The 25,564-nt window shown below is 46.4% G+C and overlaps 1 protein-coding gene across 1 annotated transcript; it reads right to left on the bottom strand.

Moving 5' to 3' along the window:
• Positions 1-2,751: 2,751 nt before the first annotated feature.
• Foxd3 (forkhead box D3) lies at positions 2,752-4,188 on the bottom strand. Its single transcript, XM_042684762.1, has one exon. It carries the CDS (start codon positions 4,186-4,188, stop codon positions 2,752-2,754), a length of 1,437 nt encoding a protein of 478 aa, XP_042540696.1.
• Positions 4,189-25,564: the final 21,376 nt, after the last annotated feature.

Consider the following 25,564-nt stretch of genomic DNA (forward strand, 5'->3'; position numbering starts at 1 on the left):
GATATTTGCATTTCTCTTTCTGCTCTAAATCATCGCAGTTGAAAAAGCTTAAACCCAGAAGAGGTTTTCAGAGTTGACACCTAGGCCTACCTTCCTAGCATCTGCCAGGACTTTTAACAACCGCTGGCCGGTTGGGGTTCTGGGTATGTGGGTCTCCTGCACTCCAAGATCAAGGGGGAAGGGTCCTTCTCCAGGCTGTACTTTGAAAGTGAGAGTGGCTGGAAGCAGAGTCGCCGGCGGATCTCTACTCCTCCCAACCCGTCCTTGGAAAAAGCCCTGCGGATCTCAAACGGCAGCTTGAGGCCGAGTGTCACGCTGCGGGCTCAGGCTCGGCCGGTATTGCTGCTATGCGCGGAAATATGAGCGAGTAATTTTATAAGTAACAAAGGATCAGGGATGGAATGAGGCCCCTGTTATCCAATGTCATTTAGAAGCCTTGGATCAGCAGCTTCTTGAGGCTAAAAGTGAATTCAAGAAGCCCTGCCTTTCCCTTTTCCCAGGGGTGTCAGCTAAATTTAGAAATAACCTCTGTGTGTTTGCACAAATCATGTACCATTTGCTGTTTGTGTAAAAAACCGATTAGCCAGACACAACTGTGAAACAACTTGTTACTTTTATAGCTGCAACACACAAACAAATTTAGATCCATTTCGTTTTCCTTGTAAAAGGAGATTAGAAGGGACCCGCCCTTAGACCGGTCGGTCCTTAATATCTCCTGCGGGAAGGTTACTGGGGCTGTGGTTGATTATCAGGTTCTTGTTTATCGAGTTAAACTCTCACCACCACTCCCCCCCCAGCCCCCCCTGACCCCCCCCTCCAGCAGCCTGTTTTATTTTAGGACCTGATCCTGAAGGAATGTTTACTCAAGGACACAATAATGTTTACCAGGAAAACAGATTCGGTATTTGGGAGGAAGTGTATTTCAAAGGAACCTCTAACCTACCTCGGTCGCGGATTTTAAAAAGTAATAATAAGGCTGAGATGGACCGAGAGGCATCTCCAGCACCCGGGAGGGAGGCGAAGCGGATGACAGCGTCCGTCTGGCCGGGGGTTGTGCCACTCCGGCGCGCGCAGGCCGAGCAAGCAGGGCTGCTTACCCGCTCGGGTTTAAAAAAGCGATTTCGCATAAGTAATGGTAACAGCTAAATTAATTACAAAAATAATTAGAATTGATGCCGTTTGAGGATACGCTGCTGGTGGCGGGAAGCGGCCTCCCGAGTCAAGACGTTTTATTTCTTAGTATTTTTTTAAAGGTTGAAATAGCTGAATGCACATTAGGAATGATCTAAGGGGACATTGTCCATTTTTATCCTACGATCTCGCATTTCACACTAACCTAGCTTGAGGTAGAGAAAAGGGGGGCGTGGTGCTGATGTGCACCTGTTTTTAAAAGGGTATTAATGGTGATTCCTTGTCCTGTAGCAGGCTTCGGAGGGAGGGAGGAGAGCGTCTGTAAGGGAATCCTTCGGAAATCCAATTACGAGGCAAGTTGATTGTTGCCGGAAAGAGGGCACCTTTTCAAAATATTATGAAAGAATCAAACAACAATACACAGTCTATCAGGTTAATATACATCATTCTATTCCTCTCCAAAATGTAAAATGTCATCGCATAAATTTTTTAAAATTGGTTTTATTTCACCTAAGGAATTTCAAAAATTTAAGATTTAAAAGCTAAAATGAAGAATGTTTCTAATTACTTTTGAAGGGATAATTAAAATGACCAAGAAATCTAGGCAAGTTTGCTTCGTGGAAGATACTAATCTGATCTTTAAAAATGTAAGACTGCTGTTGTTTAGTAATAGACTTTTTAATGACTTAAAAAACAACTTTACCGAAGTGTCTAGTCATTTAGATTTAATGGGTTGAGATAATCTAGCTCTTCACCTACACCTTGATTTTACGTGAAAACAAAAGAAAAAATATTAATGATTCAATTTAGGTAGACACGTTCTCCAATTAAAATATTCTTAAACCCAAAGTTTGAAAAAGTCATTACTTGAAACTCTTGGATTTTTTTGGAGAAAATAAAATGCAAATTCCATTTTAAAATCTTGCCATTTAGACACCCTAAATAAAACACTAGGATGAGCATTTTAAAAATTTATTTACAAATTTGTGTACAACACGATGGAATAACATTTAGAATACCATATATTCATTCATATATAAACAGACCTTTATAATAGTATGACACTTCGCTCTTTTGAAAATTTTTTTTTTGTATTTAAAATCTCCCAACGTCTCTATACATTCTTTTCTCAGATAAAACTGCGGAGAGTGAACCTTCCAAAAAAATGAAAGTTCAGAGCTCTAAATCTACTGAATTTGGTTTTTTTTTCCTTAAAAAAATAAAAACCCCAAAAGGAAAGTCATAAATTTTATACAAATATGTACAAAGAATGTTCCTCCTACCCTCCTCAGGGCAAGGGACAGCAAGCGCCGTCGGGGTGGCTTCTTTTTTTGTTTTTGAAATTCGGTTATGGGTTTTACCTGTTCGGAAAGCTATTCCCGGGCAGGCGCGCGATGAGTTTGCTGGGCCAGCGCGGTGTAAGCGAGGGGATGGAGGTCACGGAAGGTCGCGGTGGGGTGGGGTGGGGTGCCGGGAGGAGGGGGGGGGGGTGAGGGATTCGCAGAGTCCAGGATTGGGCAGGGTCACCGGGACCCGGGCGGAGCGCTCAGGGTTTAGAGGTGCGGCCGCAGCCCGGGGCCGCCGCCCGGCCTTGCGTCCCAGCCGCGGGCCGGCGCGCCCCTATTGCGCGGGCCACTTGGCTTGCGCAGCGGCGGCGGCGGCGGCGGCGGCGGAGGCTGCGGGCTGCAGGAACTGTCCCGAGAGCGGCACGCTCAGGATGGGCGCGATGGTGGCCGTCGTCCGGCTCAGCGACAGTGGCTGGTGTGTGGCCATGAGGGCTGCGGATTGCACCGTCCCGGGCGGCCGCAGGAAGGACTGCGCGGTGCCGCTCCCGCCGCTCCCGGCTCCCCCGGTGCCGCCGGTGCCCCCAGAGCTCCCGGCCGAACCCCCGGACGCCGCGGGGCCCCCGCCGATGATATTCTCGATGCTGAACGACGGCCGAGCGCTGGGTTCCGACTTGATGAGCGACGTGGTGCCCGCCGCGCCCGCGGTGCCCGCGGCGGCCGCGGCGGCGCCCAGGCTGTTGAGCTGGAGCTGCAGGCCAGGGCCGAGCTGCGAGCCGAAGGCGGCGGCTTTGCGGCCCAGCTCCCCCGAGGGCAGCAGGGGCACGGCGGGCGGCAGCACGGGCGCCACCGGCGGCAGCGCGTACGGGTACTGGAGCGCCGCGGCTGCGGCGGCGGCGGCGGCGGCCGCCGGGTGCGAGTAGGCGCCGGCCGCGGCCGCGGGGTGCAGGCCGTAGGGGCGGCCGTAGGGTCCCGCGGCGCCGGCCGCCGCCGCCAGGCTGTAGGCGCCGAAGCTCTGCATCATGAGCGCCGTCTGCTCGCGCAGGTGCTCCTGCTGGTGGCGCTTGAAGCGCTTCCGGCGCCGCAGGAAGCTGCCGTTGTCGAACATGTCCTCGGACTGCGGGTCCAGGGTCCAGTAGTTGCCTTTGCCCGGGTTGCCCGGCTCGCGGGGGATCTTGACGAAGCAGTCGTTGAGCGAGAGGTTGTGGCGGATGCTGTTCTGCCAGGCGGGGAACTTCTCCCGGTAGTAGGGGAAGCGGTTGCTGATGAACTCGCAGATGCCGCTCAGGGTCAGCTTCTTCTGCGGGCTCTGCAGGATGGCCATGGTGATGAGCGCGATGTAGGAGTAGGGCGGCTTCACCAGGCTGTTCTTGGGTTTGCTGGGGGTCAGGCCGCCCGCCGCACCGCTGCCCGCGCCCGGCCCGCCGCCGCCGCCGCTCCCGGCGCCCTCCTCCCCGCCCTTACAGCCGTCCGCCTCCGGCGTTCCCGCCTCGCTCCCCGGGCCGCTCCCGGCGCCCGCAGCCTCCTTGGGCAATGCCAGGGCTGGCTGGTGGGGCGGCTGAGGCTGCCCGTGATGGGGCGCCGCCGGCGGCCCCTCGTCCGCCTCGTCCAGGCGCAGCTCGGGCGGCCCGGCGGGGCTATCGCAGCCCGCGTCGCTGTCCTTCTCCTCCAGCCCGTCGTCGCCCTCGCCCACCACATCGATGTCCACGTCCTCGGCCGTCAGCACCGTCTGGCCGGACATGTCGCTGGCGCTGCCGCCGCCGGAGAGGGTCATCCCTCCTCCGGGTTGGTGGCGGCGGCGAGGAGGGAGCCGAGGGCGATGGGGGTGGTGAGGGGCTGCCGCGGAGCTCAGGTGAAGTGGGGGCGCCTCTCCACTGCCCCCCTCCAAAGAAAACGACAACACCGGGGGCCGGGGAGAGGGGAGGGGGCGCAGGTGGCACGGGGCCCGCCCGGCTCGGCTCACTCGCGGAGGCCCGACATCGCGCGGCACGGGCGCCGCCGTCCGCCCCCACGGCCGCGCTCCGCCAACTCCTGCGGTCCCCCGGCGCGCCCTCCTAGGCGCTGGCGAGCGCTCGCGGCCCGGGTAGGGCTCTCCACGCCGCGCCCCCTCACTTCGCCCGCCTTCCTCGGGCCTCGGGCCGGGGCGTGGGACACAGGAGCGGTCCAGAAGAGCGCGGGGCCGCCGGGCGCCAGGCAGCTCGGGAGGGCGCAGGCTGGGGCAGCCGCGGGGGAGCGGGAGGGGAGGGAGGGGAGGGGGTGTCAGGGACGCCGAAGCCCCGGTAGTCGAAAGTCCCGTTTTAAGGACTGGCCTGATAGATTACTTTCTACTTAAAGATCCAGCGGGAGGCGGGGCCACGTGACCACGCGTGACGTCAGGCCCGCGGCGGAGCTGGCCAAACTCAAGTTGGTTCAGGGAATTGTCAACAAAGGGACCAGAGACGCGCAACTCCGCACCGCACCGCGAGCCAGCCATCCCGAGGGCCCCGAGGGCGCTTCAGCCCATCCGGAGACCCCTTGGCTAGACTGGAACCCGGCGCGGGGTCCAGGGAGGGTGTGAGTGGTGTGCGTGTGTGTGTATGTGTGTGTGTGTGTGTGTGTGAGAGAGAGAGAGAGAGAGAGAGAGAGAGAGTTCGTGGGCCTTAGAGTGTCCGCGGGACCGTGCGGCTCCAGCTGCCCGGCCTTCTCTGCCCCCTACCCCCCTCTCCCCCCACTCCTGAGCTAACATTCCTTTGACTCAGACTGGCAATGTAGAACGAGGTTGCCGTCTCATTTTTAAACATGTGCATCGCTTTGGGATTTTGGTTTGGATGTTTTACCTCTAAAGAGTGAGCTTGGCACACTCGGCTCCCTTTTACTAGACTCCCACATTTCCCCCCTCCTCGCACCCCCACCTCCGGCCTCTGCTCTTGGGGGCTGGGGAAGGGAGACACCTGCTGAGGGGTCTCTACCTTCTCCTAAACCTAACGACTCGTCTTACCTTCGCTTTCCAGGCTTGGCGCAGGCATGTTTTTTTCTCTCTATATATATATTTTTCGCTCATTCACAACAGCATCAGCTGGGGTTCCCGAAGGTCAGAAAATAGCTATCGATTAATCTATTAGAATAGTTGCCGAGAGAAATAAAAACGACACGTAAAATGCCGGGGAACCTATAAATAAAGGAAGCCCTAACTAGCCACAAGAGTTGTTAAACGACTTAGCATATGAAAAAGTCGGAAACGAGGAGCTGGGGAAGGAAGCGGTACTGGCTGCGGCCTGGGTAAGTGGGGAGGGGTGGGGGGCGACGGGCCCACAGGTGAGACGCCTCCCCCCAGTTCCGCATAGCTGAAAAAGTCTGGGGAGCTGGCGGCTAGCACGGCCTCCAGGGACCTGCTGTGGTCTCGGGCAGCTGGACGGATTGGATCTCTCTTTTTGCTGCTAACTAACGTGTATTCTCCCTTAAAAGCTAGACAAACCGTCCAAGATTTAACTGCCTGGGAACGCAGCGACTGAGCAGGTGGAGGAGGACGCGAAGACGTGGCCGGTGCACAAGGAGTTTCTTTGGCCGGGAGTCAGCGATGGTAAGAAAGACGGTGGCGATTCCGAATGGGGGTGGGGACTGCAGACGGCCCTGGGTGCGGGGCGTTGTAGTGGCGCTTGGACCTCACACCTCCGAATAGAATCCGTGCCTCTGACCCGGTAAATCGCGATGCGCCGTCTTTCTTCCCGCATTTAGTTCGCTTCTTTGCAAAGCGCAGGAGCCTGCCGAGTGTGGTTGGCTCTTGGAACTCTAGACTAGTCCTTCGGCCGGGTGCTGAAGGCCTGGGGCGGGGAGAGGGCAACCTCACCCCAAGGCGGAGCGCGCAGGGAGGAGGTCAGGGAGGAAAGAAGTCCTGAAATATTTACAAAAGACAACGGAAAATGTGTTTAATTCCGGGAGGACAATGGAGCGCCCTATACTCTTAGTCTGTCTTCCCATTTACGTGACCTCTTTGCTTTAACGTCAAATAAATTAAAATAAAAAATTTCCAGTCTGTAAACTTGCTTCATTACAGGCATCGCGACACACAGATTGACTTTTACCCACTAGACGATTCCCCTGGCTTAACATTAGCTCTTGGATCCCGAATTTGCTGCATGTTCCTCTTTGGGACATGGGGACAGGTTGGGGGGGGGGGGGAGGGCGGCGGGACAATTTCTAAGACACCTGGCACCTCTACTACGGTTTTTATTTTCAAGTGATCTCGAGGTGACACTTAACCCTACAACGCATCTCTGAGTTGATTTCTGCAGCTGCCATTGCTTTGTGACCTGCAGTCTCTGAACCGTAGTTAGTGCGGTCTATAGACAGCCTCCTGCGAAGCGGACCCGAGCTTGGCGCTGGCTGCCCATCACCCCAGGCTACAGAGGTCGCAGTTGCAGGAGCAACTCAAAGAAAAGAAAAAGAAGATAACATTTGCACATTTAGAAACTCCTTTTGCCTAACTTGCATGGACCAGTTGTAAGAGGCAGGCACGGGGTACAGCGCGGGGTGGGGTGGGGGGGCACTTCGGCCTTGGTGGCTGGGCCGCGGCGGCGCACGCAGCGGAGATCAGCAGCTCCAGGGATGTCCTAATCGGTCATTTTGAAGTCTCCAAATGAACCTAATTTCGATTTCACCGCTAGCAAGAGCTGGCTCTCGGGACTTCCTCCTCGCCACTGGAGGTTGACTCTCACCCGCCCTCTTCCAAGGCCGTCCATTCCCCGGGTGTCTCCTCGTAACCTCCCTGGGGAAGGGGGTGGTGAACAACTCCCAGCTGCCAGTTCCATTTGTTGCGCTTTTTTCTTTCGACACAATAAAAGTCAAATTAATTGATTCATACCATTAATTACGGCGCGTAGCGTGAAAAGCAACGCTTCCCCTCGGTTAGAGATCTATTGTGCTAATCTCTTGTTCAATCAGTGTTACCATCTGATGCTGGGTCCGGCCCTTACAAAAACTTTTCGACTCGATTAGCTAAATGATGAGACGTGCAGGATCCTCTGGCTCCTGCCCGGACAGCCCACTCCAGCACCGGCCTCAACGCTTAATATCGATTAGCAGCGGAGGCTGAGGATTTTTTCCGCCACTGCTTTCAGCTTGGGAACCGGCTGCGTGCGCGTCTCCCCCTTCCCTTTGTGCTTGCACAATCTCCCTGAGAGGAAAGGAAGAGATGGTACGAGTGGGAGTCAGGAGGGGTCCTTGTGGCCTTTGCCACGGGAGGGCATAGATGGCCTTAGACGGTCAGAGTCCGATCCGGAGCCCTTGCTGGCTCTGGTCCCTAGCAGCTATATCTAGATTCTGGGCTAGTTGGCTGCGAGCTTGCAGTTTGAAGCCCCAAACCCACAAATCATTAGTTACTGCAAACTTTAACACAGCGATGGAGAAGCAAGTAGACCAAAAAGTAAGTGAGATACGTTGGGGAGGAGAGTTGGATGGAGCAAACGGAAATAGGTAAACATTCTCTGAGTCTCCACGGATTATTGGGAGGGGCCAGGGAGAGGCGAACACAGGTAGACAATTACGCATGGGAGTGATGACTTGGGTCACAGCAAGCAAACTTCGCAGGAGGAGACTTTAGACGAAGATGGTAGCTAGTGCTCTCATCTGTTCAGTTATTAGAAAGGATTCACAAATGACAATGGAATGAAAACTCCTGTTTGTCCTGATGCTGACAGAGGAACCAGTACCCGGCTGTGGAAGCCACTGGGACAAATTCAGGGAAAAAGGGACCTAGGCTGTGACAATTGGACCAGAGGAGTGGAGTCAGGATCGATAGGAAGGAAATTGAGACATCTCCTGGGGAGGGGAGATTTAGTATGTCCTTCTTGGGCGCGAGTAGGGGTGGGTGCGAATGGAACAATTTATGACAGAAAAGGAAAATTAATTACAGCTCAATTTGGGTTCTTAAATGGTCAACACTGGGGGAGGGAAATGGTTAGAAAGTACAAGAGTTGCAATGGCCCACCTATACCTCACCAGGCCCAAGTATCCCATATGCTCTCTTTATCTTCCATTAAGTCACAGACTTCTACCAACCACTTGACCAAATCATTGATGCTGTCTAAGATAGAATCATTCTTTCTCCAGCAGATGCAGTTTTCTTACAATCGGGGTTAGATGGGTCCAGGTTCTGAGGAGTGAGGGGAGAGCCTCCCCTCAAGAACTGCTACCTGCTTTCCTGCAGAGAAAACAAAATATGGGTGGAGCTATTTGAAAAACAGCTCCCCTTTCCTCCTCACAACCACCCCAGACAGAAGTGTGCTCCGTGGTGACAATCTTTCATAGATTGTCTGGATGGCTGCCACTAAGGAAGGTGGGAAGGACAGAAATACCAGGAGCCCTAACCCATTCCAATTATTTACACTTCCCCCAGCAGATGAGATTTTCCAATGCACTTTCTCACCACTGCCCCTTGTATATCTCTCTAGATCTCGTTTGGCAGGAGAAAAAAAAAAGGGGGGGGGGAATATTTAATGTTTTTGTTTGGATTTGCATCTCAAAACTTCATTTATTTTCAGTGTCTGCTTCTAAGATAGAATCCATGCCAAGGTGTGCTTGTAAATGGTGAGACCAAAAGCAAAGAAAGAAAAGAGAAGAGAAGAGAGAGAGAGAGAGAGAGAGAGAGAGAGAGAGAGAGAGAGAGAGAGAGAGAGAGAGGATGGTTTCGAATTTATTTATATTGGAAATGTATAAACATCCATTCTGTAAAAGGCAACACGTTTAATTAACGATGAGAGAGCAGTTAGGGGCAGAAAGCTAGTAAAATTGTGTGATAAATTTATGGCATTGTTAGCGTGCTTTTAATTATGGCTATTATGTTAATTATTTCACATTAGCATGGAGTTATCAGCAGCATGTCAGATTTAATCAAAACGAGCCTTTCTCTCGAAAATTGTTCTTTTCATCCGCGAGGAAAAGAGTCCTGGGCAGGATCAGGGCTTAAAAATGACTTGGCATTGAATGCTCCAGGCTTTCCGACGCTGTTTGGTGCGATGCGGTGGGGGCACGGCTGTCCGCCGGGTCCCTCCAGGCGATCGGCTGCTCGTGGAGGAGCCGAGGGCTGGGTTTTTTAGGAATTCACCATTTTCACCCCCTTCGGAGGCGACACTTCATCACGCGGGATCATTCTGTCAAACAATATGATGCTGCTCATTTTTATCTGTCCCCGCTTTACAAAATCGCCATTCAGCGGGGCCGAGGCGCAACAAAAGCCTGGGAGCTGTGCAGCGGCCGCGGGCGGCCACGGCTTCCAGCGTGTGCAATCAAGAAAGGCGACCGAGGCCCGGGGACAGCGCGGACAGCAGGCCAGCGCCCCTCGCCGCCAGAGCCCCCTGGACCATCCGGGGCCCGAGCGCCCAGGTGTGCAGGGGCCCCAGTGTGGCCGGGGCAGGACGGGCCTCTCTCGTGTCACCGGTGGGCCCCCGCCCCGATCCTCCCTGCAGGCGCCAGGTGAAAACGCCCTTCCCTTTCCGCGGGCAACTCGCCCACCCAGGCCACATCGATTGCTTAATCACCGCGGATCGATTTATTGGGTGCAAATAAATAGCCCGTTTTCGAACGTTTCAATTGTTGGCTTGATGGTTGGGGCGCGCTCTGGCAAAGGGCTGGTGGGAAGGCAGGGGCACAGAGACGCTGCCACCCGCCCAGGAGCCTCGAATGCGCCCGCTACAGGGTCCCCGGCACGTGGATCACGGGTGGCATCCGAAGCCCTCGAAGGTCCGCTTCTTTTCCTCTCTCCCCTTTAGCTCCCTTTGGTGATGGGGTGCGCAGGACCTCAGCGCCCCTCCACGGCCTTACGGACAGGCACGTGCGCCCTGTTTTCTAGGTCTTTCGGAAAGCCCCTCAGCCCAGAAGCCAGTCCCTGGGACTTTTCTGGAGACAGTTGGCCTGTCCAGTGAATGGTCCTTGGGCCCCGCCTGAAGATGCACGGCCTCCTGATCTGATTAGGAGCGACCTTTCTGCACAAGACCCCCGCAGGCCTCCGCCCTTCCCGGGACAGGGCTGTGGACCCGCCAGCTGTTGCCTTATTTTTAGCGCCATTCCATTCGCGCGGTTATATTTAACTCGATCCACTCCTCCGAGGAGGACGTAGCTCGCACATCGAATTCTCCACATCGCAGCTTGGTCCCGCCCGCCTAGCTTCAGGGGCAATTCCTCTAGGGGCAAGTTGGAAAACCCATGCTTAAAAATCTTTGACATCTCTAAAGCTCCGGACCCGAGAGAGAGCAAGCGAGGGACGCCCTGGCTCTAGACGAAGCAGTCACTACAGTGCCTGTAAATGCAGAGCGCCCGGATTCTTCCCTGTGGGGGAGAGGAAGTGGGAGGAGGATTCCTGTCCCAGGAAAGGATTCTCTGCGGGGAGTATTGGGGCCAATTCTTACTTATGCAAGGCCACGGGCACCTGGGCGATGTGAGACATGCCCTTCAAAACTTTATGATTGTGTACGCGTGCAAGCAGTTTCCTCTCTCTTCTACTTCCCAGTGCACCCAACAAGAAACTTGGTTTTGAATAGTTATGTATGTTAACTGCTCAGTTCCAAGCCAGTCTGGTCTTCCCTTTTCCTCACCCAAATCTGACTCATCCACCGCTCTCCCCCTCCCAAGGACCCACCTGGAGAAAACTTAGAAACACCATGGTAATACAAATTTTATTCTCAAAGCAGGTCAAACTGAATTCGCACAATGCAACAGCTATGAACTATAGGTGCATATACAGGTGTGACATGATCAAGGATGTCAAAACACACTTTGCAAATCTAAATTTCTCTGTCTCTCTCACACACACACATGACTAATTTTTTTTTAAATTGGAGCTCGAAGCAGCTATTTCCCGCTGCTTTTTTTTTTCCCCCATAGGTCTCCCTATATTCTAGAAACTAGTTGGATGGAGGTCATGGAAGGTGAATTCAGGAGGATATATTCCATATGTATGTAATTCTTTTATTAATACTTTATTGACCTGTTGTGGATTCTGGAAAGTGCTAGGGATGAAAAGAATTAAAGCTAAGGTCCCTCAAGGAAGAATCTATCTATACCCTGTAAGTTTGACAGCACTGGCAAAGAGAACTGAGAAAGGTCTATCTGACTGGATAGGAAATGAAAACGGGTGAAGCCTTCCAATTCAGGAGATAAAGTCAGGTGGCTTATCACTGAGCAGGCCAGGAGACCAGAGGATGAATTTGAAGCCAGCCTCAGTTTATATAGTGAGATCCTGTCTCAAAAAAGCAAACCAAATAAAAGAACCAATAACATTGTCCAGCTACTTCTCAATTCAGGTGCATGCAGGGAAAAATAGGGAGATCGCCTGGGAAAAACAAAGTACTACCATTATTTCTGGACAGCCAGAGGGTACTTGGTCTCAAGGGAAATAAGCAGCAGAAATGTGACAAGGAAACCAAAGAGGGTTGGAAGAAGAGAGAAAACAACATCAAAATGGAACTTTGCTGGGAAGTTCTATATAGGTCTAATCTGACCCCTTTTAGACTACATGGAAGAACTTTAACAAACACACAGGAGGAATTAATGGGAACATAAATAAGGGGAAAGGATTAGAAGGAAGAGAATGGCAGAGACTATTGAAAAGGCTATTTGGTGGGTGGGGTGTAGTTCAGTGGTAGAGTACTTGTGTACCTGTCTATCTTGCATGAGATGCTTCATCCTTAGCACTACAAGGAAACAAACAAAAAACAATAACACAAAGGAAGAAAGGATAAAAAGAAAGAAAAGAAGAAATAAGCAAAGGCTCATTGGTAGAACCAGTGACTTATTGTGCTCATCAAGGGCCAGACATTGGAAATATGAATGTAAATAAGATAGGCACCATCATCAGAATGATACTCCCACAACATTTCTGATCTCTTTGTTCACTTTTGCATCCCTAGCCTCTCACCAAGGTGAGGGTATGAGGCTCAAATTAAAGGACCAGATCAGTAAAATACTGCCCCTTTTCTCGGATGGGTTTCTTATTAGAGAAAATCCATAGTTAAAATATAGTGTGATGAGCTATTACTACAAATCATAGAATGTTACTAGAATGAAGGATAGACATAACTAATTCTGTCTGGAAAGGAGAAGAGATGTATAGGAAGGTTCCCCCTCCCCACAAAAAAAAAAATAATCCTTGAGCTGTCTTGAATGATGAGTAACAGTTCGGTAGATGAAGAGAGGAACAGTTCTAGGCAGAGCACGGTGCATGAGCCATGGGGACACCTGGCAGGAGGAGCAGCATTTAGTATGACTGACAGAAGATGAGAGTGGTTGGTGACATGGGTAACATTAGAAAGGTTTCTAGATATTAAGCTAACGTTGATTTTCCTTAAAAAAAAAAAAAAGCCACTAACGGATTTTAAGCCTGTGGCTGCCAAGTTTAGAGTAAAATTTTGGGACAATCCTTTCAGGGCAGGTGAAGGATAAATTGGAGGGAGCAAAAGATAAGACCTGGCACAGGCATTACCTTTTAACTTCACTCTCTACTGCAGTGAGACTGTATTTCATTCCCCAAACACACTCAGACTTCCATTCTCCACTAGTTGTGTGAGCTTGAGCCAAGTTCCTTAGAGTCATTGTGACTCATTTCTTCATCTGTGAAATGGGAATAATAATACCTTCCTTATTGTAAGGTTATCGTAAGGATCACGGATGCCCAGATAGGGTTTAACCTCTATCATACACACACACACACACACATACACACACACACAAATATTTTTAAATGGAGTGTGTCTTTGCAATGCCTTTTCTTATTTTCTGATTGAAAATCCTTGAGGAGTCTTCAGTTGTGAAGATTGAGAAAGGGAGACATTGTAAGCCCTTGAAGGTAGACATTGAGAAGCTTAGATTATTATTTTTTTTTATCCTGAAAGTGACTATTGTAGAATTTTGAACAAGGAAGGGATGTGACTGGATGTACTTTAGCCATTCTATCATCAGTGGGGAGAATGGACTGAAATTAAGTTTTGTGCATATTGAATTTGAAGGACTGATAGAATTCCTTTTTTTTTTCTTTTCTTCTTTTTGTTAGTCATAGCGCTTGAATTCTGGGTCTGGGTGCCGTCCCTCAGCTCTTCAGCTGAAGGCCAGCACTCTACCACTTGAACCAACATAGTGCCACTTCTAGCTTTTTCTGTTTATGTAGTGCTGAGGAATCGAACCCAGGGCCTCATGCATGCAAGGCAAGCACTCTACCACTGAGCCACCTTCCCAGCCCACTGGTAGAATTTCTGAGCATTGATGATTAGTCTGAGATAAAAGTCTAGAGTAATGCTAATGGAAAAACACAATTGTGAGCCATCTATCTATCTATCTACTATCTATCTATCTACCTACCTACCTGGAATGTACTTAGTGACCTATCTTTTTGTTGTTGATGTTATGAGACATAGTTTCACTACGTAGCCTACATTGGCCTCAAACTCAAAATACTTCTGCTTCAGCCTCTCAGTACTAGAGATGTCTGCCACCACATTCAGCCTAACAGACACATTTTAAAAAGAGAAATGCATAAAAAATTTTAATGATATATTTTATTTAACTCAATGCTCCCCAAATTGTTGCTGCTTCAGTATATAATCAGTGTAACATTTATTGAGATATTTTCCATTCATGTTTCCTACTAAGTCTTTGAAATATGAGTGTAATTGAACCTTGCATTCATCTCAATTTGAACTAACCAAATTTCAAGTACTCTGTAGCCACATGTAGAAAATGACTAGCTTGTTGGATAGTTCAGATAAAGAGCTTACAGGAGCTGTCAGGGATTGTGATCATGGCTTAAGGGCCTGTTAGGTCGAGAATTCTTTGCATCCTCCTGAGGTTTCCTGAAGGTAAAAATTGAATCCATAAAATCCTGTGATCCCCAAAGTATCTATATATCCATACTCCTTGGATAATAAAATCGATCCATTATACACATGAATTTATGAATTTTTAGAAACATCTGTGACATCCACATGTATTTGTGAATTTTTAGAAACATCTAAGCAGGAGCTATAATTATCTCCATGTTACAAATGAAGACAGAAGACCAGGCAGGATTTGAACTCATGCAGTTTGGCTTTAGAGCTAATCTTCTTAATCACTATATCACACTGCCCTTTGATATCTTACTTTTCACCTGCCTCTTTCTCTCTTCCTCACTCCCAATAACTTCCTCACTGGCTCCCATAACTGAATTAAACCTTTCAGTGTGACACATTGAGCAAATGTTTCTGTAATTTTATTTGAATTACAAAAATGATGCATAAACAACAGATTTTATTACCTAGTTATTACTGCACAGTTTGATATTTTTTGTTTTGTGGTATGATATACGTGTCAACCATATTTTCTTTTAAAAGGTACCATAAAATGGCACCAGTTGCTTACACCTGTAATCCGAGGTATGCAGGAATCTGAAATCTAATGATCAGGGTTCAAAGCCAGCCTGCCAGCCTGGGCATAAAAGTCCATGAGACGCTTACCTCTAATAAACTAACAAAAAAGCTAGAAGTGGTACTGTGGCTCAAGTGGTAGAGAACTAGCTTTGAGCAAAAGAAGCTCAGGGACAGTGCCCAAGTCCTGAGATCAAACCCCAGGACCAGCACACACACACACACACACACACACACACACACACTACCTCCTTCCTTCTTTTCTTTTCTTCCTTCCTTCCTCACTTCTTTCTTTCCTTCCCTCCTTTCTTTTTTGCTAGGTACAGTGGTACATATCAGTGAACACAACACTTAAAATGTAGAACAAGGAAGATGGTGAGTTGGAGACCATCCTGTGCTACAGAATGCAAAGTAAGAGAAACTTTGTCTTAAAAACAAACCCAAGGGCTGGGAATGTGGCTTAGTGGTAGAGTGCTTGCCTAGCATGCATGAAGCCCTGGCTTCAATTCCTCGGAACCACACAAACAGAAAAGCCAGAAGTGGCACTGTGGCTCAAGTGGTAGAGTGCTAGCCTTGAGCAAAAGAAGCTCAGGGACAGTGCTCAGGCCCTGAGTTCAAGCCCCAGGACTGGCAAAACAAAACAAAAAACAAAAACAAAAAGACAGCTCCACTCCCTCCTCCCCCCCCCCCCCAAAAAAACACAACTATTGATGCTTTTTCATAGTTGCTATGGATGAGAAATTCAGAAGGGACATAATGTGGTGGTTCTTGTTTAAGATCTACAACATCTACAAGATCTACAAGATCACACAAGCTGCTGCTTGGGGTTCATGTATATGTCTTGCTTGCAGGATGCCTCCATTCCTTGTCAGGTAGGCATCTCCACAGGACTGCTTAAGTGCCCTTATGCCATAGCAGCTGGCTTCCTGAAGCAGGTGAGAGAAGAAAGATAAAAAGCAAAAACTGGACCCTTGCTCTTAGGTCATCTTTGATGACTTAAACTCATCATGTGACATCATGTATGCTGAAGTGGTGGGTCCCAACAGACCAAGCATTTCAGTGTAGGACTATTTGAAAATGTGAATGCTAAAAGACAGGGGTCACTGGGGGACATTCTGAGGACTAGACATCACAGTGTACATGTTAATCCCACACTCCCAAGAGTTACTCGAAGTCTGATCCCATTTCAATAGCACCTCAGATTTCAATATCACCATGTAAGTCTAGTTGAGGCGTAGCTGGTACTTATCAGGCAGAGTTCTATAGGTACAGGTCCTTGATTAAAGTTCTTCTCCACACAAAGACCAAAAAAAAAAAGATAACTTCTATTTTCCTACATGCATGTTACAAGCAGCATAAACTTAACTGCTATCTAGATAGTTATATTCAAGGGGAGAGAATAGGAAGCTGGGTGCGGAGGCTGAGATCTGAGGACTGAGGTTCAAAGCCAATCCAGGCAGGAAAAGCCATGAGACTTATCTCCAACAAACCACTCAGAAAAAGCTGGAAGTGGCACTGTGGCTTAATTGGTAGAGTACTAGCCTTGAGCAAAACAAAAACAAAAACAAAACAAGACAAACCAAAAAACCCTTAGAGACAGCACCCAGGCCCTAATTGAAGCTCCAGGACCCACACCAGAAACAAAAGAAAGGGTGGGAGGGGGAAGAATAGGGTAGTCATACAGGTGCAACTGACCCATAGCATTTCTGAAATCCAGTTCAGCATAAGTTGGCATTTCCTTGATTAGGGCTTTTAGGAACAATTCTTTGTGGCTCATGGCTCTGTCTCTCCACTCTTAATGGTCATTTCTCTCTCTCCCTCTCTTTCTTTTTCTTTTCCCCTCCATCCCTCCCTTGCTTCCTTCTTTTCTTGCTTTCCTGCCAGTCCCGGGCTTGAACTCAGGGTCTGGGTGCTGTCCCTGTGCTTTTGTGCTCAAGGCTAATGCTGTACTACTTGAGCCACATTTCCAATTCCTCCTTTTTGGTGGCTAATAGAAGATAAGTCCCACAGACTTTCCTGCCTGGGTTGGATTTGCTGTGATCCTCAAATCTACATCTCCAGAGGAGCTAAGATCACAGGCATGAGCCAACAGCACCCAGGCTTTAGTTAGCTATCTTTTCTTTCTTGTGGAAGAGAGCAGCTGAGTGCAATAGGTATTTTAACATAGTAGGTATTTTACATTACTTCCTGTTTGTAGAAGTTTGGGGATGGGGAGCCCAAAGACCTCTTTATTTTGTACTGTCTATCTTTATTTCAGTCAACCCTAATAATGTTCTACTAATACAATTCTCTCCTGGTAATAGAATTCTCCAGGTATCTCCTGTCTGCCCCATGGCCATGTATATTGATGGAAATGAACCTCATTCCAGTTCCAGAGGGTGAAACTTGTTTGATTTAATCCAAATATGATGGTTTCATTGACCTTGCCTAAGACTTAAGTAAGACATATTCAAGTGATGCCATTGTGGCTGCTATAATGGAAGAGAAAGATTATTTAGGGGTTTCTGTGAAAAGTTTTCTTTGCTGATCTTTGAGGTGTGCGTGTACGTGTGTGTGTGTGTGTGTGTGTGTGTGTATGTGTGTGTGTTGGTGTGAAAAGATCACCATAGGAAGAAAAAGTCCCTTTACTAAGCAATGGCATGTCTATATATCATACTTACAGTTTTCATCTTGTGGCCCTGAGGCTGACTGAGTAAAAACAGGATAAAAGTAGAAGGTACTTAGATTCTTTGTCATGTACTTGAGGAACTGAGTCAAAACCAAACTTTATATTAAAACCAGTGACTACCTAGGGAATGAGGGTGGTTCATACCTAAAATCCTAGCTATTCTGGAGGTTGAGGTTTGAGGATTACAGTTCAAAAGGGGCAGAAAAGTCTGTAAGACTCTCCAATTAGGCAAAAATAGTTTATTGGAGATGTGACTAAAGTGGTAGAGCAAGTGAAAATGCAAAGCCCAGACTTCAAGCCCCAGTACCAGCACAAAAAAATAAAACTAGTGGCTATTTGTGGTTATGAACTTAAGTAAAGCCCAGTTATATCTCTGTGCCTTTTCCCGCTTCTAAGGGTGTGTGTTTGTGTTGGGTGGGAGTTGAGGGATGTCAAATGCTCAAGTGAAAATTAGAGAAAGTTATGCAAAAAGAAAAAAGCTGGAAGTGGCGCTGTGGCTCAAGTGGTAGAGCGCTAGCCTTGAGCTAAAAGAGCTGAGGGAAAGCGCCCAGGCCCAGAGTTCAGTCCCCATGACCGGACCCAAAAACAAACAAACAAAAAAAAAAGCTGGTGGCTCACGCCTGTAATCCTAGCTACTCAGGAGGCTGAGGTCTGAGGATCGCGGTTCAAAGCCAGCCGGGGCAGGAGAGACCGTGAGACTCCTATCTCCAATAAACCACCAGAAAACCGGAAGTGGCGCTGTAGCTCAAGTGGTAGAGCGCTCGCCTTGAGCTGAAGAGCTGAGGGACAGCGCCCAGGCACAGAGTTCAAGCCCCACGACCGACAAAAAAAAAGAAAATTAGAGAAAGTTAATAATTCTGTTCAAGAATGTAATGTGCCAGGTACCAGTGGCTCACACCTGTAATCCTAGCTACTCAGGAGGCTGAGATCTGAGGATCATGGTTCAAAGCCAACCCTGGGCAGAAAAGTCCATGAGACTCTTTATCTCCAATTAACCACCAGAAAACTGGAAGTGATGTTATGGCTCAAGTGCTATAGCACTAGCCTTGATCTGAAGAGCTGAGGGACATCACCCAGGCCCAGAGTTCAAGCCCCACAACCAAAAAAAAAAAAGAATGTAATGTGATTATGTGTTTATCAAGTATAGTTGGTGGGTGGGTTTGTTTTTATTTTTCTACCAAGAACTGATTATAAGTATACACCTCAGGGGCTGAGAAGGTGGCTCAGTGGTAGAGCGCTTGCCTTGCATGCCTGAGGCCCGGGGTTCGATTCCTCAGCACCACATAAGCAAAAATGAAAAAAGCCGGAAGTGGTGCTGTGGCTCAAGTGGTAGAGTGCTAGCCTTGAGCTGAAGAGTTGAGGGACAGCGCCCAGGCCCAGAGTTCATGCCCCACGACTGGACCACCCCCCCCCCCAAAAAAAAGTATACAGGTCAGCTGGGGCCAGTGGCTTATAACCATAATCCTTGCTACTCAGAAGGCTGAAATATGAGGATCAAAGTATGCAGCCAGTCCTGGAAGGAAAGTCCATAAAACTTTGGAAGTAGAGCTGTGATTTAAGTGGTAGAGTACTAGCCTTGAGCAAAAAAGCTCAAGGACAGAACTCAGGTCCTGAATTCAAGCTCCAGGACTGACATATACACACAAAAATAATTATGCATGTTCTTCTTTCCTCTTTCCTCTCCCCCTTTCTTCCCTCTTGTTTTCTCTTTCACCCCTTTCCTGTGCCCAGTCCCCACTCCCCCTCCCCCTTTCTAAATCTCTTTCTCTTTTACCTTTCTCTTTTCCCTTTCCCTTCCTCCTATGGGGCTTTTTGATGATGCTCAGTGTTCTTGCATATGCAGTTTTGTTTTGTTTTGTTTTGCCAGTCCTGGAGCTTGAACTCAGGGCCTGGGCATTGTCCCTGAGCTGCTTTTGCTCTACCACTTGAGCCACAGCATCAATTCTGCCTTTTCTGTTTATGTGGTACTGAAGAATCGAACCCAGGGCTTCATGCACACTAGGTAAGCACTCTATCACCAATTCATATTCCCAGACCATCACATGCAGGTTTTTTTGTTTTGTTTTGTCGGTTGTGGGGCTTGAACTCTGGGCCTGGGCACTGTCCCTGAACTCTTCAGCTCAAGGCTAGTGCTCTATCACTTGACCCACTTCTGGTTTTCTGGTGGTTAATTGGAGATAAGAGTCTTACAGATTTTCATACCTGGGCTGGCTTTGAACTGCGATCCTTAGATCTCAGCGTCCTGAGTAGCCAGGATTACAGGCATGAGCCACAGGTGCCCGGCTATTACATGCAGTTTTATTTAGTATTTCTATTTTATTTTATTATTTATCTTATAACCAGTCGTGGGGCCTGAACTCTGGGCCTGGGCTCTGTCCCTCAGCTCTTCAGCTCAAGGCTAGCACTCTACCACTTGAGCCACAGCACCACTTCCGGCTTTTTTCCTTTTGCTTATGTGGTGCTGAGGAATCGAACCCAGGGCCTCATGCATGCAAGGCAAGCGCTCTACCACTGAACTACCTTCCAAGCCCCCTTATTTAGTATTTCTAAAAGCTAGTTAGTAGCTGTAGACACTAACAGATGCTGACCAGTAGAAACTGATAATCTTTCCATTATTTTAATCAATGATTAGATTAAACAACTTGCTCAGAGTCAAAGAGCTAAAAAATTGTTCAAGCCTGTATGACTCTAGTCTATGCTTTAACCTCTAGCAGAAACAAAAGGAACTCTTCCAAAAGAAAGACAATTTGGAGTGGGGGTATTGTTCAAGTGGTGGAGTGTCAGCAGTGAGCTTTGAGGCCCTGAGTTCAAGCCCCTATACCAGCATTTGGGATGCTGAGGCAGGAGAGTCTCAAGTTTGAGAGCAGCTTGGGCTATAGAGCAAGCCAGTGTCTCAAAAGAAAAAAAAAATGCTAGCTCAATGTTTAAACTCAAAATCTATATACTAAAGTGGTGGCTTTTATTTATTTTATTTTGATGCTACTGGTATTTGAAACCAGGAACTACTACTTGCTAATGAAATGTCCTGCCATTTGAGCCACAATACCCAGCCCAAGGCTAGTAATTCTTGGAAAAGCCAATATTATACTTTTAAAAGAATTTTAAAAATTAAGTGTTTTATTTTCTTTTGAAACAAAAGAGCTAAACTCATAAAAGTTTAAAAATCAAAATCAAGATCTTAATTTCTTCAAACAGTTTTTACCCTATCTTATCAGCTAGTTCCCTAGAGACCTGATTACTTAGCCACAGATTAGGTGGCCAAATGACAGTAAAATTCAGTCCTAGATCTTTTCTCCTACTTATAATAAGCTGCTAACATGGGGCTGGGAAGGTGGCTCAGTGGTAGAGCGCTTGCCTTGCATGCATGAGGCCCTGGGTTCGATTCCTCAGAACCACATAAGCAAAGAAAAAAGCTGGAAGTGGCTCAAGTGTTAGAGCACTAGCCTTGAGCTGAAGAGCTGAGGGACAGTGCCAGGGCCCAGAGTTCAGGCCCCACGACCGGACCCCTCCCCCCACCCCAAGAAAAAATAAGCTGCTAACAGGGAATGACAGTCACTTCTGATATTTATCCTATTTATTTAGTCAGTTGTGGGGCTTGAACTGAGGGCCTGGGCACTGTCCCTGAGCCTCTTTTTGCTCAATGCTAGCACTCTACCACTTGAGCCACCGTGCCATTTCTGGTTTTTGAGTGGTTAATTGGAGATAAGAGACTCACGAGGACTTTTTTTTCCCGCTTGGGCTGGCTTTGGGCTTTGAACTGTGATCCTCATATCTCAGCCTCCTGAGTAGCTAGGATTACAGGTGTGAACTAGGGGTGCCCGACTCTTTTTTGTTTTTGGTAAGCTGTTTTTCCTGTCATGGCCAAAAGTCCTAAGGGAATGAATCTTTGTGTATTGATTTAGATGACTTTCTGCTGTGAGTATGTAATTTAAAAGAAGTCATATTCTTGGTGGGTTGTTTTTTTTTTGGTTTGTTTTGTTTTATTTTTCTTTTAGTATAAGTAATTAAAACACTCAGGGTTTTGGTTTTGTTAGGAAAGTATTCTACTACTTGAGCAAAGTCTCATATTTAGTTTTGACTTGTATGATCTCAAAAACAGCCACCTCTGGTGGTCTTTCAGTCTTTAATTCATTGAGAATTCTTAGGAATTCAATTTTGTTTTAATTGCAGTGGCTTAAAGAGGAAAATCTTTTCTTTGTAACCCAACTAGAGTGTTTAACAAGAGAAAGTGGCAAGGCCTTTCTTTAGAAGGAAGTGATAGGAAGTCTTATTGTAGAATGCTGGAGCTAACTCACAAACAGCCTGGATGAGCCAGAGCATTTAGAGTTTTTGAATCTTCATTCTAATTTATTTAAAAAGACTTAGAGGAAGACAGAATACTTACCCTTTTATTATGTTAATGGAATTTACTTATCACTGGAATTGTTTGTATAGGCATTTTTGACTGTGATATTGTTTGCCTAAGGAAGAAAACTTGGTAGCATTCTTGTCTTGCAATATTTACAGTCTGTGTGCAGTATATATTTAAGGAGTCTTGCTAAAATATTATATGACAAAAATTTCAGTAAGCATGTTTAAATTAATTCTAAGAAACCAGATAGAAAGGAAATATGCCTCTCTTGTACTGAAACATTTATCTCCTTGGGTGGAAAAGGGTAGGGGTAAACCTTTGAATAATGGATAGTCCAAAAGAAAAATCCACATTAATCTGTGGTTTAATGTGCTCCCTAAATGTCTTAATTGCTTTTTAAACCATGTAAATAAATAACACACAAAGGATTTGAATTAATAACCAACCAAAATGTCTTTCCTGATAAAAGGGCTCTTATTTCAAGTAGTTGTTTATAAGGTACTACAGATAAGTTTCAGCCCAGAATTAAGACACCTGCAGTTGGGAAATCTGAGTTTACTGATTGCAAACTTGGGAACATTTTTGTTTGGTTTAATTTAGTGTTTCCTAAGGCTGGTCATTTATGGACCTGCGTAATCACATGTTACAAAGGAAGGATGGTCTACTCTCTCATGAAAGTGACAGGATTTTGGAGAATCTTAGAGAATCTTGGATTAGTCGACTTTAATTGAACTTACAGCATTTCATTTCATTATTTATTCGGAGCTGGTCCTAGAGCATGAACTCAGGGACTGATTGCTATTTCTGAAGCTTTTGTGTTCAAGGTTAGCACTCTACTACTTTAGCCATAGCTCTACTTTAGACATTTTGGTGGAGACTGGAGATAAGAGTCTCCTGGATTTCCAAGCACTGGCTGGCTTTGAACTGTGATCCTCAGATCTCAGCCTCTTGAGTAGCTAGGATTATAGGTGGGAGCTACAAGTGCCTAGCTATGGTACTTTATGAATTAAACTTGAAAATAAACTTAAGGTATCTCTAGTGTTATTTCTGAACAGAATGGTTTATATCTTAGAAACAAGGCAAAAGAAGTTTAAGTGAGTATCAGTGTTCTGCATTAAAAGTTATGTATTTGGTTATAATGTTTCTTACTCTCTTTTCAAATAGTTAAAACAAAAATTAAGCTGATTACTATTTTGGAAAAGTTTTTATATTGAATTTTCTTCAATTAATAAAACTCAGCTAATTCTCCTATTTTTGTACCTGTACTATATGACGCCCCTTGAAATTTTTGTAGTATTTATAAATTGACCGTGACTCAGATAAATAATACATATTATATTGTGATCCACAATATAAATTACCTGTAATAACATATACATGAAACACAAGTCTTATAGAGTAAAATAGTACTATGATTTTTTTCTTTACTGCCTTAATAAAAATAATTGTAATTGTTTCTGTTGGGGACAGAACCCAGGACTTTGAATATGCCAGGAGCACTCTCACACTGAGCTACATCCCTATTTTTTTCTATTCTAGTTAGAAAAAAAAATGCTAGTCATGACCCACAAAATTGATTTCATGGCTCACTAATGAGTTGCAACCAACAATTTGACAAAATAAGAGAATTGAACGTGAATATTCCTGTTGACTTCCAGGAATTCTAAAGTAAAACCTTCCTCCTTCCATTACATTGTCTTTCACATTCTTAACTAAGTCTTTCTTTCCTCCCTATATAATATTTAGACCTGAGGATTTTATAGGCTAAAAAATAGATAATTGTTAGAAAGATGATTAGAAAGCTCTCTTTTTTTTAAAGAGCTGTTTTACAGAGATACCCTATATAATTTCTGCCATGCCCAAACATTGCCTTCCCAATTAGCAACATGCAATAGCAGAGTGGACATTTGTTGCAACTGATATACCTACACTGACACATCAATTGTGACCCCAAGTCCTTAGATTGTGCAGGGTTAACTCTTGGTGTTGTACATTCCATGGGTTTAGACAAATGTATAGTGACATATATCCACCACTGCAGAATTCTCCAGAGTAGTTTTCACCCCACCTATTTATCTCTCTTCCTCCAAACAGGGTAGTCACTGATCTTGTTTCTGTCTCCATAGTTTTGCCTGGAAAGATGATATTTTTCTCCATGGTAGTTTCAGGAGCAGAGGAAGTTGCAGCTAGAAAGTATCTCATAGAATAAATAACTTGGGAAGGAATGAAACAGCTCTAACTCAAATATGGCTATCAGATTCTTACTGGGTATATCTTAAACCTGTGGGAGAGATGGTCTTTTATTATAGATAAATTTACTATATATGCTAAATTAATCTTTAGAATGCTCTTCATCCACCTTATGAATAATATATTTACCAAATGTTAAAATATATTTAATATTTGTAAATAGTTTTGCTTTAAATGGTATGTAACTGTTTAAAAGAAATTCTTTTATTTTATTTTATTATAGTTATGGGGTTTGAACTCAGAGCCTGGGTGCTGTCCTTGAGCTCTTTTGCTCAAGGCTAGCACTCTACCACTTTTAGCCACAGCTCCCATCTGGTTTTCAAATGGTTAATTGATCAGCGTCTCACCGGGACTATTCTGCAGGGGCTGGCTTCAAACTGCCATCCTTAGATCTCAGTCCCCTGAGCAGCTAAGATTATAGGCATGAGTTACCAGTGCCTGGCAAGAAGTTCTTTTTCTAAAAAATTCACCTTAAAAATTTTTTTTATTGTTGTTTGTTTGAGAGAGTCATACTACCTCAACCTGGAATTACAGAACACACTACCATGCCTGGCTTAAAAAATTTATAGCCAGGTACAAATGGCTCAAGCCTGTAATCCTAGCTACTCCGGAGACAGATTTGAAGATCAGGAGTTGAAGCTAGGTTGGCAGGAAAAGTCAGTAAGACTCTTATCACCAAAAATCTTAAAAAAAAAAAAAAGCAGCCCAGAGTGGAGGTGAAGGTGTGACTCAAGTGGCAGAATGCTAGCCTTGGCCAAAAAAGCTCAAGGACTACTCCAGGCCCTTAGTTCAAGCTCTGTGATGGGCATAATTATTCTTCCTCCTCTTCCTCTTCCTCTTCCTCTTCCTCTTCCTCTTCCTCTTCCTCTTCCTCTTCCTCTTCTTCTTCTTCTTCTTCTTCTTCTTCTTCTTCTTCTTCTTCTTCTTCTTCTTCTTCTTCTTCTTCTCAAGTCCTTCTATATAACAAATATCAACTCTAGGAAGGCAGAGATTTTTGTCCATCTTCTTCACGTGTGCAGCCCTTATTCTTGAATCCCTAGTCACTGGAGCTAGACAAAGTCTTTCTTACAGATTTCCCAAACGGATAGACCCGTATTCATATAGGTATGAAAGGTTACATACACAGTGTTGTATAGAAAAAACAGAGTCCAGATCACTTTTTAAAACCTCATTAACTTAAACTTGTTGTTTTAAGTGAAGCAATTGATGCTTGGAATGGAAGAACAAACAACCAGTGGGAGACCAAAGGAATGAATTCTCACATGAATAACAATACAGCCCTGCATTGAGTTCTTCTTAGCTCAGTGTGTGTGTGGGGGGGAGGGGGGGGTACGGGGGAGGGGGGGGAGCACTGAGATTTCTTAAACTACAGGAAATACTGTTTTTAGCCCCTTTTGAAATTTAGAGGGCTTAAGTAAAGCTCCAGGTTACATTGTAAGCAAGGGATTAAACTGAAATTTGAATCTCAGTCCAATGTTTCAAGCATTACCCTACTAGAAGTTAAAGCTTATAT

This window comes from Dipodomys spectabilis, unplaced genomic scaffold (assembly GCF_019054845.1).
Source record: "Dipodomys spectabilis isolate Male_0828 unplaced genomic scaffold, ASM1905484v1 ptg000002l, whole genome shotgun sequence".
Lineage (NCBI taxonomy): Eukaryota > Metazoa > Chordata > Mammalia > Rodentia > Heteromyidae > Dipodomys > Dipodomys spectabilis.

Excerpts from the sequence above, each read along its gene's own strand:
- Foxd3 (XM_042684762.1), bottom strand. The coding sequence starts at position 4,188 with ATGACCCTCTCCGGCGGCGGCAGCGCCAGCGACATGTCCGGCCAGACG.